This window comes from Myxocyprinus asiaticus, chromosome 30, assembly GCF_019703515.2.
Source record: "Myxocyprinus asiaticus isolate MX2 ecotype Aquarium Trade chromosome 30, UBuf_Myxa_2, whole genome shotgun sequence".
In the NCBI taxonomy this organism is placed as follows: Eukaryota; Metazoa; Chordata; class Actinopteri; order Cypriniformes; family Catostomidae; genus Myxocyprinus; species Myxocyprinus asiaticus.
The window spans coordinates 17,329,678-17,351,495 of record NC_059373.1 but is presented as its reverse complement, the minus strand read 5'-3'; the positions used below and the strand labels follow the sequence as shown (position 1 = coordinate 17,351,495).

Sequence of the window (21,818 nt, the reverse complement as noted above, 5' to 3'; positions counted from 1 at the left end):
ATTCTTATGACATTATGAAAGCTGGCTCCTTGGCCCTATGTCAGCTTCTTTGTCCTAGTTTACATGACTTATCTTGGATTATTCTTCATTACCATGTTCACCTCCAAGTGACTTAAGTTTGAGGGAGAGGTTTGCTTTTTGAATTTGACACCACAACCATCTACAGATGCAATCTACTTTGTTTATTTAGTCGCCTTGAGGTTTGAATCATGTCTTATCTTTTGAATCATGTCTTATTCTTAACACAATAAAGCATTTTGTTCTTGCTTTTTAGAGCTGAATGAGGGGGTAACATGCACAGCTACAAGACAAATTGACTTGCAAGATGTACATTGAAAGCTGTTGCTGTTGGGTACCAGGTTTTAACTTCCCAACACTTACTGTTATTTGTTATGACTTTGTAGATTTTCCTGTCATGTTTGATTTAATTATATAGCTAACATTATGGTTACAAATATTGTGAGCTCAACTGGGGAAAACAAGAGTCCTATAATGTCTTTCACTCACAATCCCTTAAACATGGTTAAGGTGTGTTCAACATGACAGCAAAGATTTCACTAATTTGCTGTACTATTGGTTATTAGTAGTCAGTTCTACTGTGTTCACATGCATTAGGAGACGGCTCACATAAACTCAAAACAGGCTTTATGTTTCATATGTATATGAATTGTTAATTGTACTACAAAGAACACATTGTAAATGCTTGCTTCTTTTCATGAATAAATAATTTTTTTAGTGAAATGCAGGGACTAGGTTCGTTCTGAGCTGAAACTGTTTGTTTTTTCTCCGGTTCTGGTGTTACGCTGCCTCCTTTCCAACTGGTAACTGGTTAGAATGAAATTAAAGGATGTTTACTAACACTCTTTTTAAAATGACAGTACTCCGTGCTAAGGGTTGGTGATATACCAGTTGCAGTGTTTCCAGATATCTCAAGAAAAAAGGGATCTTTTCAGGAAAAACAAGCTCAAAATAAGGGACTTGCCTCAACCAAAATGAGTGAAAATAAGCAATTTATTTTATTTTGTTTTGTTTTATTTATTTATGTGGGGGAATTATCAGCTTAGAAAACATAACAAGCAAAGTATACAGAAGCCTATATAAAATAATGCCATTTCAATAAATGTATTCTTAATGCTAAATGTATCCCAAAAATATTTACATATTTCAAAAATATATTTGGCCATCTAAAATGTACAAATAGCCGAAATCTCTCTCTCCTGCATGAATGCACACACTGCTTGGGTGTGTTTGGACTAAACTTCATCTTATGCGGGTCAAATTATTTTATTTAAACATTTAATAATTAATGGAAAGTTATTGGAAATAATGGAGAAATGTACTTTTTACCAATTTTTTTTCCCCTTGTATCTGGATTAACCGTGCATGTATCCTTAGTAATTATATACTGTATTGTTTTCTAAAAGGTCTTCAGCATGTCACAAAAGGCTACATCTGCAATGTGCATTAAAGGTGCACTCAGTAATTTTTTCCCCATTAAAAATGTTTTACTCCTAAAGAAATTAATTGTAATTTTGAAAAATATGTATAAAATCATCCCCACTCAAATGAGATGAGGGCTAGTCATATTTGTAACCTTATAAAAGCTGTTTTATTACATGGGGTGGGGGCACCCTCATGGGGGCTGCCATTTTAGGAACACATAACCAGCTGAATACTACTCAATTAATCTCAGTAAATGTCTTGTTATTGGAGACTTTCATTCTTGGATTAAATTAATCATGGTTGATTGTGAATAGTGAATTTCTACAATAGCATCAGTAAATGAAAACTATTGATTTTGAATGATGCTGCATCCACACCAATAGGTGTCACTGTAAATCCAAGATAACACAAGCAAAAAGTTACTGAGTGAACCTTTAAGGCAAATAAATGTGTGATGCAGCAGTTTCCTTAAGAATCAAAGCACATGCTTATCATGTTTTACTAAAAAGAGAAATGCCTCCTTTTCTGGGCAACAGAAAGTGGTGATATTCTCAAAATATGCTGTGATTAACCATTTACACTTTGGTTTTATGAGATAAAAAATATCGGAATGAAATTAACTTGTTACTAACCGGTTAACAACATTTATAAATAAAGTTTTCAATCTGGAACAATTGAACGGGACTTCGTTCCTCTTTTCAGTTATGTTCTGCAAAACATTTAGTTAGTTTTTGGTTTTCATTCCTTGAAACGTCACCAGGCACTGAAAACGTAACATTATTACTGAGAGTTGATTATAAAACACTGACTTTTTCCCTGTTTCGTGAAGTGCCATTGGATACTTAAATTTGGGAACCTCTGGATTGGATTAGCCTACATAATTTGCAGTGAATATATAGTTCATTCACTTATTAAAGAGTTTTGTAATTTTTTTGATTTTCAAATTTTTGTATCATTTTTTTTTTTTTTTTTTTTTTTGGCTTGGAAGAATATATTCCAAAGTAATTCATTTTAAAACTGGTTGATTTGTTTTAAGGCCTATAAACCTTCTGGAATGCTTATGGGGAAATTAAAAAAAAAAATAAAAATGATATCCCCGAATGAATGCAGCTTGTTGCTCACCATTTCACTCAAGTGTATCATAATGTGAAGTTAGTTTTTGCACTGATGCCAGACATTCATTTTTTTAAATCTTATATTTTGGTTTATGTCTATCAAGTTCCAAATACAAATTTAAATAAATAAAATAATAATAAAATCACATACAAAAATCAAGTGCCTTTCATTTGTTAAGTATTTAATTCACTAGATTTTCCCAAAATAGGCATTACCTCATGATAATTTAATATATAAACCATCAACCAGTGGTTACATTTCCAGAAAAAATGACTAATATCATAATAAATACCATGATATTTTAAACGTGATATAAAATGAATTAAATTATCAGATAAGGTTTTGGTCATACACCCACCACTAATTTTCATGAAGGTTTTGTTAAAGCTGAATTTTAGACGGTAACTTGACAACTCTGACTCATTCTGTTTTGCAGTCACAAAGCTCTGACTCATTATTTCATACTTTGTGATTTGGCCTGTTATGCTTCTGGAGCCATAGTCCCATTTTGAATATTTAATTAAATCATAAAAATAAAAAATAAAAAATAAAACAAATATTATTATGGTAATACGATTTTACAGAGTGCTATTAGTTTTATGGTGTCAGACTGATGACACTGTCTAACCATGTTTTGTCTATAACTGGTTCAGAACCAAATAATCAGCAGAACATTTCCACCCTACAGTCTTGGCCTTTCAAACACCCACATGGGCTGCTTTCAGAAGAAGGCCTGTTGATGAGGCTGTGTTTATTGAAGCCAAACAACCCTGCCAGTAAGAGCTTTATTTTCTGCAGATGAGCATTTCTATCAATTGGCATCATGAAACAGCAACAGCTGGTTAATGTGAAAAAGAGCAGAGTGGGCCAAAATGGAATGGACTTCCATTTGGATGGCATCTCTTTGAGATGAATCAGTGGGCTAAATTGGATTTTGCTGGGCTGTTTCCTGAAGCGCTGTGCAGATGTTGCTTTTACCCATCCACTTGTCCTGGTGGTGCAGTGTGTACCTAGTTTTTCAAAGTCAGAAATCATGCCAGTCCAATTCAGCGCAGCGAGCTTCTAATCAGTTCCCTTTTGGAGGAACTCGAGCTCCATGATCACACTGGGACACGCCCTGAGTGTCACGTGGTCTGAAGCCCTTATACAATCATGGCAATTTATTGGCTAATGGCACTTAAGATACGCCCCTAGGGAACTACTTTACAGGCTCCATAAAGTTGCTTGCTTTCACGCCATCAAGTCAGATTTTCTGTTCTTCAGTTCACGTTTTTGTCTAAGCCGTGTTTTTTCCAGCGACTCACGTCAAAGCGAGGATTATTAATCCTCCCTTGAGTGGCGAACACGTAAGGGCGTCGTTTATATAGAATAAATTCCAGAGCAATTTTAATGTGTTTTTTTCCAAACATTACAATGGTCCGACGGGGACAGCTGCACTTTTCGAGGCTCGCAATTTCTCACCACGAGGCGTTATCCCCACTTTTTCCAGTTCCATGGCCTCCATTTTTGGAGCTCCGTGTGCAGGAGCCGCTCGGGATTTCGACTTTGTGTCTGAGAAGTTTGGAGTGCGAACGGACATCGGTTTCTTCCTCATGTTTGTCGCCCTCCCCCTGAGCGAAAGTGCAAGTCTTGTCGGACATGCTCTGAGGCCTAGCTTGGTGGCCATTTTATGATGAACAAAGCGTGTGAAATTGTTACCAGGTTCGTCTTGAGCTGTCGCCATTAAAAAACACTGTACAAGAGAATTCGTCGTTGGAAGGTAAGGAACAAATTGGCTTCTTTTCTCTATTTTCTTTTTCTGTGTCGTTCTGGGAGAATTCATCCTGATGGGCTTGCTGTGTAACGAAGGATTAGCCCCCACTCAGTGAACAAAATTGGACCGTATAAACGTATCCATTTCTCTCCTGTTTGCCCTTTGGTCAGAATTGGAATTAGTTCACTGTTGTACACGCCTCAAACTTCCGACAACCAGAATATGGTTCAGTTTTCCCCCGCAGCTTGCTGGGGAGCGAACATAAAAAATAAAATAAAATAAAACGCTTCCCGATTTCAGCCTCTGTCTCCATGACCAAGGGTCTCAAGATATGCATAACAGAATTAGAAGTTAATCAAGCACAAGTGTACATAAAACACACAATGAACATAAACACCACATGCTGTCTCCCCATAAGAATGCTGGGGCTGTCAATGGGGTTGTTCCGACAGACATTTCTTTTCGGGAAGCCCATTTTGATTTGGGAAATTCATTCTCTCTTAGAAAAAGGAGCAATAGGGGTGATTCCCCCTTCTCAGAGAGAAGGCGGCTTTTTACATTATTTCCTGGTCCCGAAAAAAGACGGCGGCTTGCGTCCCATTCTGGATTTTGAGATGTTTAAATTTCGCTCTAAAGAAATATAAATTCAGAATGCTCACGCAAAAACAAATAATGTCACAAGTGCAGCCGGGAGACTGGTTTGTGACAATAGATTTGAAGGGCGTTTATTTCCATATTCAGATTGTGCCTAAGCACAGGCGCTTTCTCAGATTCACTTTTGGGGGCAAGCGTATCAATTTTGTGTCCTTCCATTTGGACTTGCACTGGCACCATGCACCTTTACAAAATGCATGGATGCAGCTTTGATGCCCCTGAGGCTTCAAGGCATCTGCGCTTTGAATTATCTCGACTACTGGTCGGTGTTTGCCCACTCGGAGACTTTGGCTGCCCAACATTGAGATGTCATTCTCATCCATTTGATCTAGGGCTGTATGTAACCTAGACAAGAGTGTCCTGTTGCCAGGGCAGCAGACTCTGTTTCTAGGGGTGGAGCTGGATTCGCAAGTGATGCAGGTGTGTCTAACTCCAGTTCGCATTCTGTCATTTCGCCAGTGTCTAGCGATGTTCAGAGTGGGACACGTTCTCCCTGTGAGAACATTTCACAGGCTTTTGGGGCTCATGATCCTGCTGCTGTTACTCCCCCGGGCATGTTGCATGCAAGACCATTTTAATGCTGTATGAACTCCATAAAGGGACTTCAACCACTGACGCATGTGTTCTGTCTCTTCAAAGTGACGTGTGGGTGCTACCAAACTCTGTTACCATGGAAATGGACCAGACTTTTGATGTCAGGCATTCCATTGGGACAGGTGTGTCGCCACAAAGTTATAACAACAGACGCCTCCTCCACGGATTGGGGCGCAGCATACGAGGATCGTCCAGCCTATGGGGGTTGTCCTCATCTGGTCAGACAACAGAATGGTGGTGTCCTATATCAATCACCAGGGAGGAGTGCGTTCTCATGCCATGCTGAGACTGGCACATCGCATTCTTCTGTGGGCATGGGAAATGTGCTGTCTCTACGAGCAGAGCATGTCCCGGGCTGGTTGAATTTGGGGGCGGATATCCTGTCCAGACAGGGCTTGATGCCCGGAGAGTGGACATTACAACCTCAGATTCTGGAATAAATCTGGACAAGGTTTGGCAGAGACGTCACACTGTCCCCTCTGGTTTTCCCTCTTGATACCATTCTGAATGCTAGAGCTCCATCAACTAGGAAGCTTTATATGTTCAAGTGGCATATTTTTGCTTCCTGGTGTACAGTGTGAGGTAAAAATCCAGTTCACTGCCCTGTCTATGCTTAAAGTCTATGTTGCCGCTATATCGGCTGAGCATGCGCTTATGAATGGAGTCTCAGTCAGTATACATTCTCTTGTCTCTCATTTTATGTGCGGGGTATGCAGGCTTAGACCTTTTAATCCCATCCACATTCCTTTATGGGATTTATCTGTTGTTTTAGAGGTGCTCTCTGGTGCTCCGTTTGAGTCCTTGGCATCAGTTGCTGATAAGTTTCTGACTCTTAAAATGGCCCTGCTAGTAGCATTGGCATCGTTTAAAAGGGTTGGTGATTTGCATGCCCTGTCGATCAATCCCTTATGTATGGATTTTGCGCCAGGGTGTTCAAGAGTGGTTTTAAGACCACATTTGGGCTATTTGCCCAAGGTCGTTTCTACATCATTTAGCTCACAGACTATTAATTTTCAGGCTTTCTATCCTCCCCTATTTGAGTCGAAGGAGCATGAAAGATTGCATTTGCTTTGCTCTGTTCGGGCGTTGTGCTATATGCTTGCCACAGGGGCGTAGACAGCTACTGTACGCATGGCGTGAATGTATATAGTTCCCAATGTGATTACGCAGCTCGAGTTCATACGAAAGGGAATGTCTCGGTTACGTGAAGTGTAACCCTGGTTCCCTGAGTGGGAACGAGATGCTGCGTAAGCTGGCCATACACTCTAGCAGCTGCATAGGCACGTGCCTTCCTGACTCGATGGTGTGTAAACTAGCGCCTTTATGGAGTTCGTAACGTAGCTCCCTAGGGGCGTCGCTTAAGCGCAATCAGCCAATAAATTGGCGTGATTGTATAAGGGCTTCAGACCACATGACACTCAGGGTGTGTCCAAATGCGATTACGCAGTGTCTCGTTCCCACTCAAAGAACCAGGGTTACACCACGTAACCGAGACGTTTTCCTCTAATCTCAGATCTTACAAACAAATCCAACCCTATATTTGAACTTCTCACATTTTTATTTATCTGTGATGTCTGCATGTCTATTTAGAGAAACGTACATAGAAGCATACTTGATCTTACAAAAGCCTCTGAAGTTCACATCATGTCACTCTAACCTGAATGATCATAGCACAAGGTCTATAAAGCCACTTGCATACATTGTCTATGACATGTGAATTTAAGTTGTAGAAACAGCATCAGATTCCAAATCATATCCTACATATCCTGGCAAAAAAGAATTTTATTTAATTTTTTTTTACTAATGACTTTATTTCTTAAATGGAACACAAAAGGAGGAGTTAGGCTAAATGTTATAAACTGACAGAAGCCTCAGTCTGCATTCACTTTTATTGTATAAAAAAACAGAACAACGTCTACATTCTTCAAAAATTCTTCTCTTGTGCCCCACGGAAGAAAAAAAAAGTCGTATGTTTTTTGAAATACATGAGGGTGGGTAAATGATGACAGAATTTTCATTTTTGGGTGAACTACATTTAAGGTAAAAAAAAAAATAATTAAAAAAAAAAATATATTACCCAGAAAAGACTTGATTTTAGCACAAGGACTAAGCATAAAAAACAGCATTATACAACACTTATACAAAAATTGTAAGATAATAGTACACACATGTAAGGGTGGCAAACAATTTAACATTTCACCCCAGATCTCTATAGGACAGCTATAGAACACCTATAGAACAATAGAAGTTGAGATACTAAAAATAGGGTTTATGGTAAATGTAAGTGCAAGCACATGATAAAATTATGGCTATGGATGACCTGTCAAAGCATAAAACTTAAAAGCAGCTTACTTTTCATTGTCCTTTCTTTCTCTCTACCCCCACCATTTTATTACATTTCAGTTTCCTTTTGTATGAGAGAAACAAAAAGATAGCTACTTCCAAAAAAGACAATAAATGATTTGTTGTTGAAATATGAGTTAGTTTGGAGAAACAGCACAAATCAAAACAATTCAACAAAAAGGAAAGAGGCAATCAAGCATTGGCAAAAAAAAAAAAAAAAAAAAACTTCTTTTTTTTCCTCAGATTTTTAAATGTGAAAGTTATTGCAAAAATAGCTGGGTGTGCTAAAAAAATAAATAAATAAACACAGTTTTTAAAAATCTTTCTCATGCTTGCAATAATTAGAAATCTGGAAAAAAAAATATTTGCTATCAAAACTTGTTTAACCCGAAATACATTCTTGTTTTTTTTTTTTTTTTTACCTTTAATGCAACAAAAATACTCATTAATTAATTGTAAAATTAATTATCCAGATAGGACAAACTAAAACATGTTAACTACAGGGTTCACAGGAGCAGAATTAGCCATGAAAACCATGCATTTGAAATGACAAAGCGAGCAGCTTACCTTGATAATGGGCACTGAAACCTTTGTATCGATGGTTGCTGTCAGTTACAAAGTGTAACCTCAGCCAGTTCTTGTTGCTAACAATAGGAGATGGGACATTCATTCCAGATAACCTGTAAAAACAAGAAGGGAGGTTCTTTACACTTGTTACAGGATGCTGCCTATTAGCAAAAACAAGCAACAATGTCCCATTTGCTGATGATCTGTGCCTTTTGGCCCAAGAAAAAAGCTAAAATTTATACCACATGACAAATATTAACAGGGCAGCGAAAACATGTTGTGTAGATGCACATTGTCAGGAACAATGATTAAAAGCGCTGTCAAAAAAGTTTAAATGATTTGTTAAGGTCATGGTCTGTTAAGGCCACGAAAGAAGGCTTTTGGATGGCCAATATTTTATCTTTTGGAGTATAAAACTTTCACCAATGTAATACTATGACATTTTGAGGCATGACACTGGACATTTAACTGAGTAAATATACCTTAACACTTGGTTCACTATTAGTGAAATGCAAGATAGGGCAGCAAGTTCCCTGGACACTTTTGGGGGGCAATCCACATACATACATATTGGAAGTTCTGACAAGCAAAGAACTTTGATGTGTGTATGTGTGCAGTGTGTCATGAATCAGTGTGGTGCTGCAACAGAGGACAGAGGTCATTTGAACCCACCAACCCCCCACCCATCAAAATGCTCCATCTTCATACTACATCTGTCTTACTTTATTAATGACTAACTGGAGATGTCATTAAAGGACATGGCCACATGAATCACACTTTAATGGCCTTCACAGGCTGGAGCGGTGCCATATCATTACTGTTATCTTTCCGCCTCTCTGTCCCTCTCACTCGCTCTTTCACCCTACCACAGGGACACACAAAAATTATAGGGCAGACCAGGGCTAGTTGTTGCATGTTTTATTCCTTTTTTTTTTTTTTATTTATTTATTTTATAGAGTATAAAAAAAAAAACACATTTTTACAGATATAAAAATCTTTGATACAAGTAAATGCATACATGTCATAAAATCAGTGAAAATTCTGTAATTAAATGTTAGGCAAAATATTATTATTATTATTATTATTTTATATTAGGATCTAATGGGCAGATTCAATTCATATTAAGCTTTATTGGCAAGATAAACTTAAAAGTAGATTGCCAAATGCATTATTAGACACTATACATACAGATATTAGACACATTTAACCTCCTGGAAATGTATGTACTACGTACATTTTTATATGTTAAACAGTCAACTATTAATCGCAGAAATTAACGTTAATTTAAACTTAAACTTAAAATTCAACTTCTCCCCTTTTCTCCCCAATTTGGAATGGCCAATTCCCAATGCACTCTAAGTCCTCATGGTGGCGTAGTGGAGGACGAATCTTAGTTGCCTCCACGTCTGAGACCATCAATCTGTGCATCTTATCACGTGGCTTGTTGTACCGCGGAGACATAGCGAGTGTGGAGGCTTCACGCTATTCTCTGCGGCATCCACGCACAACTCACCACATGCCCCACTGAGAGCGAGAACCACATTATAGCGACCACGAGGAGGTTACCCCATGTTACTCTACCCTCCCTAGCAACCGGGCCAATTTGGTTGCTTAGGAGACCTGGCTGGAGTCACTCAGCATACCCTGAATTTGAACTCACGACTCCAGGTGTGGTAGTCAGCGTCTTGACTCGCTGAGCTACCCAGGCCCCCAACGTTAATTTAAACTTAAAATTAATGTTATATTATTTCAATTTTCCACCCCTAGTACATTTATAACATTTAAAACACGTTTGACAACTTGCCCCAATAAAAAAAAACTTGCCCTGAAAACACACTTTAACCTTTCGGTAAAAATCTACCTTCATCATATAGTTGCCCCTTGTCTGAATGTATGACATTGTGGTTGTATCGTGTTCACCCGACAGCTACAGCAAAAATGTGATGATATTGGGATTTTAGTTGGTCGAATGAATTCACAAAAAAATATTCTAATTTAAGAGGGTTTTGAACGAGGTGTCCGAAACCACTGCTTGAGAAAACACATATTTGTGCTTTTGGACTTTTGACTCAAAACGTATAGTTACTGAGAAAAAACATTTGAGAAAACCTCCTAGTGTGAAATTTCTCTCAGCTTTGCTTTGTCAGTGTCAGACATCTTTTGCTTGGCTTCACAAAACAAAGCATACCATGTACAAGAATTTAAAGAGCTTTGTAAGCCTCCCAAAGGGACAACTGACTTCCCGGGCTCTGAGTAATCTATGTTTGAAAAATGTATTCAATCTTACATCAAACTTGCATGAATATGTTTGTCCAAGTCTTGTTATGCAGTGGCATAGTCACAAAACAACATGACTTGTGCACGTAAACCTTTCCATCTCCATAATTTTACATGTCTTGGCAAATTTAAAACATCTGAAATGGAGTTGTATAAATTAAACATCTGTTCCTATAAAGAACCTAAATGACTTATGGTGTTAGGGTCAAAACAATTTAAGTTCTGCTGTTTCATGAGCATTATATAATTTAAGAAATGAAGTATGGCAAATGCCTCTCTTAAATATAAAGGGATACTGCAACACAAAAAGTTAAAAAAATAAATAAATAAAAAAAATTATAATAATAAAAAAATAAACATAAAAAGGTGAGTTTTATCCCATTTTGCACGATGCTACAAAGGTGTGGGAATCAGCAGGGACTTGGCGATACAATATTATATCCATATCTGGGCCACAGTATGATGGATATGATAATATTGCAATACTTTCGTGTGTTGTCAAAACTGTGATATATTCATCCTTTATTCACCCTTTTGTTAATCATCTTCTTTGGATTTCAGTGCTTTGGGTAATGAGTACTGAACATACTGCTTAACTTTATCATAGTGGCATTGAAGCAACAGTATAGGTATGTCAGTGTCAGTGAAAAATTATTCCAGTTTGTTTATCATAGAATGAAAACCCTTGCAGTCTACCATGCTGAATGTGCGAAGTTACTTAAAAATAAAACAAGTTATAGAGCACGTGTTGTCTTATTACACCTTCTAGTGCATTTATGAGTAGTTGATCCCTCCCCAATTAGAAGCATCCCTTTTCACTAGTGGTCTCAGATTTTTGGACCCCCTGTTTAAACTGATGGGGATTTTGTTTGTAATTATGTTGACCAACATAAAACGTTGCCAAATAAAGGCATAAAGGGTGACACTTTGCGAAGTTCCTTACAACTGAAACAAGTTATAGACTTACTCTTGGCTATTTCTGCATTTCTCTTTTGGTCAAATAGAAATAACTGTGTGTGTGTGTGTGTGTGTGTGTGTGTGAGTGTGTGTGTGTGTGTGTGTGTGTGTGTGTGTGTGTGTTAATGTATTTCACCTTCAAACACAGTTTCTATGAGTGGTGTATATATACTGTATATACACCAATCAGTCACAACATTAAAATCACCTGCCTAATATTGTGTAGGTCCCCCTCGTGCCACCAAAACAGAGCCATCCCACACCTCAGAATAGCATTCTTGGATGCTATTCTTCTCACCACAATTGTACAGAGTGTTATCTGAGTTACCGTAGACTTTGTCAGTTCAAACCAGTCTGGCCATTCTCTGTTGACCTCTCTCATCAACAAGGCATTTACGTACACAGAACTGCTGCTCTCCTGGGATTTTCAAGCACAACAGTCTCTAGAATTTAATCCGAATGGTGCCAAAAACAAAAAAAAACATCCAGTGAGCCGCAGTTCTGTGGACAGAAAAGCCTTGTTGATGAAAGAGGTCAACAGAGAATGGCCAGAATGGTTCAAACTTACAAAGTCTACGGTAACTCAGATAACCGCTCTGTAAAATTGTGGTGTAAAGAATTTAATCTCAAAATGTAGTAAAAATATATGTAAATTATATTTAAAAATATTTTGAGGAATTGGTCTTTTTATTACGCAGTACAGTACATCCTATATATTTATTTCAACATGAAAAAAATGCCAAAGGAAACTTAATTCAAGAGAGTTTCTCTGAAAGTCTTATTATTAAGTCTTATTATCTCATTCTCAAGTACGTTTATCTTGTTATAAAGACATTTCAAAAAGTACAGGCAACAAGGAAAATAATGCACCTCCCTGATGCTTGTCTGCTACAGAGTTTAGATGATTCAGGAACACACAACATTATCACTCACGTAAATTCATGGCTGATTCAAGCATTTCAGTGATGTCCCCCTCACTTCTGAAGAGAAATATGGGCCATTCTTTAATTGTAAACTGAATTTCAGTGCACCAGTGACTTTAATTTAGCTTAGTATTGATGTGATTGTCCCGTGTGGGAGTAGCTCTCTTGAACAGCACGTTTCCACATTTGCAATTGCATGACAGTTTTATTAAATAAGTGTGATTTTGCAGTAACATAATTTCTCCAGAGAAGGAGAGGCTGGCAGGGTTTGAATCAACCCCCAACTCCAGAACTCTGATTCCTCACCCACACCACCTATTCTACCCCTGAATAAATAACCATGCACACCAATAAACTCTTTCACATGGATAGATGTAATTTAATCAACATAGCTCACTGCAAGGTGTCTGCTCTATGGTGTGCACGTGGTGTGTGCGTGTTTGTGTGTAGATGTGTGTGGATGTTTGTTAGACTGCATCAGAAGGCAAGGTCAGCAAAAGGATGAGGTGGTTATCAAACACATGGATGAGCAAGGAGCTTGAGCAAATCCCACCATGTCCATGAAGTTAATCCAAATGGAGCTTATAAACTGTATTCAAAAAGCACAAGCTTATATGGTGTTGGTGCTTCAAGCACTGGAATCTAATACTGCTCAACAATGTGTACCAATATCATGCTGTAATACAGAAAAATCTATTCTCGCAAAATGCAATGCATATAAAAATGCATAAGAAAGGTCAAACAAGTTCAAACAATTCCAATTTTGTCCCAGTTGCCAATGATCTTTCGAAGCGTCAGCTATTGATTACTAGACGATTCAGAAGAAGTACAGTATCATTACATAGGCAGTTTCAGTGCTAAAAGCTGAACAAGACGTTGGTCGTGTTCGCAATGGCATACTTGTCTTACTATGCCATACATAAATATGGTAGAAGCAGTAAGAGTAGTATGCGTAGTATGCCATTTGGAACTCTGATATTTTCTGCAGCACTCTTCATGTAGATTTCAAACTTTAAAGCGGTGCTTGACACTAGTATTGTGCGGTGCACTGACACTCTGATGCGAATCTTGAGGATGTGGCTTCACGATTGATGTAGCAAGTGGATAGCTACAGCCTGTCTGCAGATTAATATTGTGGTGGATGAGGGTTTAAGAGATTTAAAGGGCATGGCAACAAATACTCAACCTTTGGGGAATAGTTCTTTCAATTAGTCAACCTCCTACTTAAACTTGGGAAATGTTTGTTACTTGAATTGGTTCTATTTTAGTGCATTTCTATTTTTACACTCTTTAGTCGACTATATAAATATATATATACAGGGTTGGGAGGGTTACTTTTGAAATGTGTTCCACTACAGATTACAGAATACATGCTGTAAAATGTAATTTGTAATGTATTCCGTTAGATTACTCAAGGTCAGTAACATATTCTAAATACTTTGGATTACTTCTTCAGCACTGGTAGATTTTTTTCACTTGTTTTGACTATAAAAACTCTGCCAGTACAGTAAGACTAAACACAAATGTTAAAAATACATTCTCTGAAAAACCTAAATATCTTATGCAGTGTTGTTTCTAAAAACAAGATAAATCAAACTGATCTTGTTTTAAGGATTTTTAGATAAAAAAATAAATAAAAAATATTATCAAGAATACGATATTTGCCTTAATATCAAAGGTCTTACTAGAAAAAAAGAAATTATGATCGAACATGAATTTTCTTGATAAAAAAAAATGATTGTGCCTGGTAACGTGCATGTAAAATGGCTAGAAATAGCATTTTAGTTTAGCGTAAAGATGACAATTTACACAAGGTTTATTTCTATTTCTTCTGCTCCAAACTTACTTCAAACTTACTTCTCTGTCTGCTTGTATGAATGTAACACATCATAAGAAAGTGTTTCACTGTTGTTTAAATGCACTTTGGATCACATTATTTTTATGTATAAATGTTTTCCATCTGAAAGGACTAAATATTAAATTAAACAAACGACAATAAAATGCAAAGTAATCTCTTCAGTAATCAAAATACTTTTTGAATATAACTGTATTCTAATTACCAATGATTTAAATTGTAACTGTTGTGGAATACAGTTACTTATATTTTGTATTTTAAATACATAATCCCGTTACATGTATTCTGTTACTCCCCAACCCTGTGTGTGTATATATATATATATATATATATATATATATATATATATATATATATATATATATACATATATACACACTGTATTCAAATATGAAAAATTATTTCCCCCATTTATTTAACAATATATGGGCATTAAATAAATAAATGCATTAAAATATGAATTTACTCATTCTTTATTATTATTATTTTTCATATTTAAGGATAATATTAAAGTCATCAAAACTATGGAAGAACAGAAATGGAACTATAGGAATTGTGTTGTGACTAATAAAATAAATAAATAAATAAAACTATGTTATATTTTAGCATTTTCAAAGTAGCCAGCCTTTGCAGAAATGTACTCAACATTTTCTCAACCATCTTCTTGAGGTATGACCTTGGGATGCATTTTAAACAGTATTGAAGGAGTTCCCATCAATACTGGGCACTTATTAGCTTCTTTTCTTAATTATTCGGTCCAAATTGTAGTTTTGTAATGAAATAAATTAATATGTTGGCACAATTATATTTTTGCCTACAAAACTAATTTCAAACATTTAAGCATACGTTTTCAAATCAAAAGGTTTTTAAGATCATGAGAACATTTCAGTCAAGTGACCCCAGACTTTTGAATGGCAGTGTATATATATATATATATATATATATATATATATATATATATATTTTATGGATATTCTTACTGTATTAAAATACCATACATACAATTTTATGTCCTGTTTATCACATACTTTGTTTTAATGTTTAGCCAGAAATTATCTTTTTTAACAATTTTATTTAGTAGACAAATGGCAGAAAGTCACACTTGTGGTGCTTCCGGTCAGAAATGACCGGCCCATTAAAATGCATGTAAATCTCTCGTTATGAATATACTTTCGCTATATATTGCATTATATGTTTTTGTTTACTTGATTTGTAATATTTGCGACAAGTTTTGTACTTTTTGGAACTTTGGAACTAAAATAGTATTATTTATTGATTGTTTTGACTATATAAAAAACATTAACACAATTTTCTGTGCTATTTATCACTATGACGAGGAGGAGGGCATAGCCAGGCTGTGATGGAGCATGACCGGTGCTGAATCTGCTGATCAGTGGCAGAGCGAGATAAAGGGGAGCCGGAGGTGCCAGTTCGAGAGAGAGAGAGAGAGAGAGAGAGAGAGAGAGAGAGAGAGAGACGCACGCGGCCACGTTGCATGTGTGTCTGTGTGTGTTTATGTTTGCTTTAATATAAGTTTGACATTAAAACTTTATGTTTACTGTTAAGCCGGTTCCCACCTCCTCCTTGCCCATCCATGAGCTGTTACAGTGGTGCCGAAACCCAGGAGGGAGGAGGGATGTGCTGTCGCAGAGTCCTAGCCATCCGTCAGTGGAGCAGCCATCTGCCTGGGGACTGAGGGGTCGCTGCCAGCCGGTGAGAGCCAGAGGAACCGCTGTCTGTCTGCCGAAGAAGGGGAGGAACAGTTCCATCTGTCAGGGGCCGGAGGACTTGCTGCCGTCTGCCGGGGAGGAGCGAGCTGAGGTCCGGGTGACAGTTCGTCTGGAAGCAAGTTCTTCTCTCTCTCTCTCTCTCACTCTCTCTCTCTCTCTCTCTCTCTCTCTGTCTCTCTCTCTCTGTGTCTCTGCTCACCCTTTCCCTCTCCCTACGCCTCCTCTCGTCTCTTCCCCAGGTTCACAGAAGGCGGGGTGGACCACCAGCTGATGGAACGGCCGGAAGAGTAACGTCTTCCAGAGATATGGGGGGGGGGGGGTGGCGCCCGGTGGCGCCCCAGCCTGAATCAGGTGGGGGAGGAGTGTGACGAGGAGGAGGTGTTACGGTTTGAATGCAAGTCAGGAAAGTTTCCCTTCCTACAGCTGTGTTTCTGTCTCTACCTGAGGCTACGATGAACAACGTGACATGATCAGCTACAAAATAGACTAATTGACAACTTTTCTGCGCTGTGAGCAATTGTAATTTATTGCCATATCAAAGAAACTTTGTTCTCACAAGCATCACGTCGCATCAAAAGCAAAAAGGTCCTACTGTAAATCAACACTGGAAGTGTCAGTTGCAGCGGCACGTCGACAGTAAACAATTGCTCCATTCCATTTTGCACTGCACGCACTAGTGCTACTCCGGCCAACAATACAAATAAATGGTTTAGAACGTTTGCTTTGAAGTGTCTAGTATATGTGGATGGAGGATGTGGATGGTGGACTACGGAATCAAGACTCTGTCATGGCCAGCCCAATCTCCAGACCTGAACCCCATTGAAAACCTCTGGAATGTGATCAAGAGGAAGATGGATGGCCACAAGCCATCAAACAAAGCTGAGCTGCTTGAATTTTTGCACCAGGAGTGGCATAAAGTCACCCAACAGCAATTTGAAAGACTGGTAGAGAGCATGCCAAGACGCAAGCTGTTATTGAAAATCAGGATTATTCCAATAAATATTGATTTCTGAACTCTTCCTAAATTAAAACATTAGTATTGTGTTGTTTAAAAATGATTATGAACTTGTTTTCTTTGCATTATTCGAGGTCTGAAAACATTGCATCTTTTTTGTTAATTTGACCAATTGTCATTTTCTGCATATAAATGCTCTAAATGACAATATTTTTATTTGGAATTTAGGAGGAATGTTGTCAGTACTTTATAGAATAAAACAAAAATGTTCATTTTACTCAAACACATACCTATAAATAGTAAATCCAGAGAAACTGAGAATTTTGCAGTGGTCTCTTAATTTTTTCCAGAGCTTTATACACCAAAGGCACCAGAAAATAAAAATAAATTGTGATTGCATGAAAAAAACTTCTAAGAAAGTTGTTGAAAGTTGAAAAAGAGAGAAAAAGAGATGTGTGGGTGTGGACAAAAGGTTGGGTTGGGAGAGGCTGCATTCAAAATGCCCTTACAAAGATCTTTCTGTCCTAGTCAGAAAGACTTCAAGGTCTCTGAGATGCCAGTGCCAGTCAATGTATAGTGACACAAAGAATGACTAATGCAGAGTCATCGATAGCAACATCTTCATCATCAAGCACCTAGAGATGACCTTTAAAGATCTAACATTTACAGCAATAACTTTAAACATGCCACAGACATCCAGCAGGAAAGATAATGTAAAGCCAAACCAAATCAAACAAAAATTACACACTGGTTTGTGCACCAAATCAGACAAGATTATGTACCAGCTTTAATGCAGAGTGAATGTGGCAAATTTTAGATGCTTCTCTGTGGCTGAGATGAATGTGAATGGCCCGTTGAAATCAATAAAACTAAATGCATCAGAAGACACCATAGAGTATGCTCAGACTCCAGACATTGAAATGTGCCTTCAAAACACATCGACTACCTTAAAAAAAAAAAAAAAAAAAACCCAAAAAAAAAAACACTTCAGTAAGAGGAATGGAGACAAAAGAGAGAGAGCCTTCTCCATGAGGTAAAAGAAAATAAGAGCCTATCGTCATTTACCATAATGGACTTGGCAAGCTTTTAAGCATTTGCCATTCGAGTCTCATCCCTTTTTCAGATCAATAGCTCTCAGTGGTTCTGTGCAAAATTAGGAGAGGATTCATTATTAGCAAATGACAGCCGTTAGCATGTTCCTTAATCATGGAATCTGTCTTAATTGCCTGGTCTCTAATTAAGACAGGTGGCACTGCTAACATAGAAGGTTTTTGGCACACACACACACACACGCAACAACATTTTTCTCAGGCAAATAGCAAATTGCACTTTGCGCCACTTCATTAACATACAATACACCCACAGTTTGTGTGCATACACCCACAACAGCACAAACACTCCCACCCATGCCCACTTGTGCTGGCACAAAAATTGCGATTAGAATTAGCGCTCTTACGAAAATTGGATAAGATGTTGAGCATGACCATAGAATATGCGGGGGATGCAGGGGACATGTCCGCCTCACTTTCAATAAAACCAAGTAAACTCTCTCTCTATTGATTGAAACTTCAACTTTGACTGCTGGTCATCATTGTTCATACTGGTCTCTGTACTGTATTTCCTTACAAACCCATTCATTGTAAATGTTTAGATATTACGAAACACACTTGTAAAGCTACAAGGTTAAAATATATCAGAAACACTCTTGAGAAAGAAATATGAATGTTGATCACACATGCTGCCAATCTTCTTGGGGGTAAACAAACCCAAGAATAATAATAATAAAAAAATAAAAAATAAAAATAAATAAAACTGATTCTATAATGGACTCTATTCAATACATTTTAAACTTATTTTATAAATAACTTCCATTGTATAAGTTTTACTTGTAATGAATTGTATGTTAGAAGTTTACGTTATGGCTGTTTATAAGCAGATACTGCTTTTGTACCTTTACTTAAAGCAGGCAAAAACCACTTTTAAAATGATCATGTCATAAAGCCTTTTGACTGTTTACACTATGTTGCTTTTGCATGACAGCACTTATATGATTGACTTTATTAGCTTCTGCTGCATTAAAATTGGATGTTGCTTGTTTTATAATGCATTATACTCGTAAGTAAAACTAAAAATGGGGAAGTTTTATCATGTATTATAACTGTAGTTATACAGTAATTATTTATGAGAAGTTATAACTTATTATATGGTGTATTTTGAGACATCATGAATGCAGTATAATGCATGTATAATGCCTTTACAATGCATTATAAATATGGGCTACTATTATTTTCTGTACCCAAATCATAACCAACCCCAAAATTAAATCCCCACGGAAATCTTTTTGCATTTTTACATTTTTATAAAAACATTATTTAGTATGTTTAAGCCATTAAAATTAAACTGTCAATTTTATTCCCCTTAATGTCTGTCAAACCAGCACACACACACATACACATTTCTTTTTTTTTTTCCTTTTTTTTTCTCCCCTTTTCTCCCCAATTTGGAATGCCCAATTCCAGGACAAGTCTCAGTTGCCTCTGCTTCTGAGACAGTCAATCCGCACATCTTATCATGTGGTTTGCTGTGCATGACACTGCGGAGACTCACAGCACATGGAGGCTCATGCTACCATAAGAGCAAGAACCACTAATCGCAACCACGAGGAGGTTATCCCATGTGACTCTACCCTCCCTAGCAACTAGGCCAATTTGGTTGCTTAGGAGACCTGGTTGGAGTCACTCAGCACACCCTGGATTCGAACTCGCGACTTTTATTGTAATAACTATAGACTAACATTACCACTTACAACAATAAATAAATAAATAAATAAATAAATATATATATATATATATATATATATATATATATATATATATATATATATATATATATAATAAAAATAAAAAAAATAATAATAATAATAATAATAATAATAATTATTATTATTATTATTATTATTATTATTATTATTTAAAGGTGAAGTGTGTAGTTTATGAACCACTATTGTTTAAAAAAAAAAAAAAAAAAAAAAAAATATATATATATATATATATATATATATATATATATATATATATATATATATACAGGTGCATCTCAATAAATTAGAATGTCGTGGAAAAGTTCATTTATTTCAGTAATTCAACTCAAATTGTGAAACTCGTGTATTAAATAAATTCAATGCACACAGACTGAAGTAGTTTAAGTCTTTGGTTCTTTTAATTGTGATGATTTTGGCTCACATTTAACAAAAACCCACCAATTCACTATCTCAAAAAATTAGAATACATCATAAGACCAATAAAAAAAAAAACATTTTTAGTGAATTGTTGGCCTTCTGGAAAGTATGTTCATTTACTGTATATGTACTCAATACTTGGTAGGGGGTCCTTTTTGCTTTAATTACTGCCTCAATTCGGCATGGCATGGAGGTGATCAGTTTGTGGCACTGCTGAGGTGGTATGGAAGCCCAGGTTTCTTTGACAGTGGCCTTCAGCTCATCTGCATTTTTTGGTCTCTTGTTTCTCATTTTCCTCTTGACAATACCCCATAGATTCTCTATGGGGTTCAGGTCTGGTGAGTTTGCTGGCCAGTCAAGCACACCAACACCATGGTCATTTAACCAACTTTTGGTGCTTTTGGCAGTGTGGGCAGGTGCCGAATCCTGCTGGAAAATGAAATCAGCATCTTTAAAAAGCTGGTCAGCAGAAGGAAGCATGAAGTGCTCCAAAATCTCTTGGTAAACGGGTGCAGTGACTTTGGTTTTCAAAAAACACAATGGACCAACACCAGCAGATGACATTGCACCCCAAATCATCACAGACTGTGGAAACTTAACACTGGACTTCAAGCAACTTGGGCTATGAGCTTCTCCACCCTTCCTCCAGACTCTAGGACCTTGGTTTCCAAATGAAATACAAAACTTGCTCTCATCTGAAAAGAGGACTTTGGACCACTGGGCAACAGTCCAGTTCTTCTTCTTCTTAGCCCAGGTAAGACGCCTCTGACGTTGTCTGTGGTTCAGGAGTGGCTTAACAAGAGGAATACGACAACTGTAGCCAAATTCTTTGACACGTCTGTGTGTGGTGGCTCTTGATGCCTTGACCCCAGCCTCAGTCCATTCCTTGTGAAGTTCACCCAAATTCTTGAATTGATTTTGCTTGACAATCCTCATAAGGCTGCAGTTCTCTCGGTTGGTTGTGCATCTTTTTCTTCCACACTTTTTCCTTCCACTCAACTTTCTGTTAACATGTTTGGATACAGCACTCTGTGAACAGCCAGCTTCTTTGGCAATGAATGTTTGTGGCTTACCCTCCTTGTGAAGGGTGTCAATTATTGATCTGTCAGATCAGCAGTCTTCCCCATGATTGTGTAGCCTAGTGAACCAAACTGAGAGACCATTTTGAAGGCTCAGGAAACCTTTGCAGGTGTTTTGAGTTGATTAGCTGATTGGCATGTCACCATATTCTAATTTTTTGAGATAGTGAATTGGTGGGTTTTTGTTAAATGTGAGCCAAAATCATCACAATTAAAAGAACCAAAGACTTAAACTACTTCAGTCTGTGTGCATTGAATTTATTTAATACACGAGTTTCACAATTTGAGTTGAATTACTGAAATAAATGAACTTTTCCACGACATTCTAATTTAT

The 21,818-nt window shown here is 37.2% G+C and overlaps 1 protein-coding gene across 2 annotated transcripts in view; it reads right to left on the bottom strand.

Annotated features, from left to right (window-relative positions):
- The window catches only part of csmd3b (CUB and Sushi multiple domains 3b), a 715,228-nt gene that overhangs the window by 305,091 nt on the left and 388,319 nt on the right, over positions 1-21,818 (bottom strand). For both annotated transcript variants that reach the window (XM_051664389.1, XM_051664390.1), the window contains exon 6: positions 8,471-8,583. In XM_051664389.1, the coding sequence (XP_051520349.1) occupies positions 8,471-8,583 (113 nt within the window). The remainder of the gene's footprint in view (positions 1-8,470; positions 8,584-21,818) is intronic.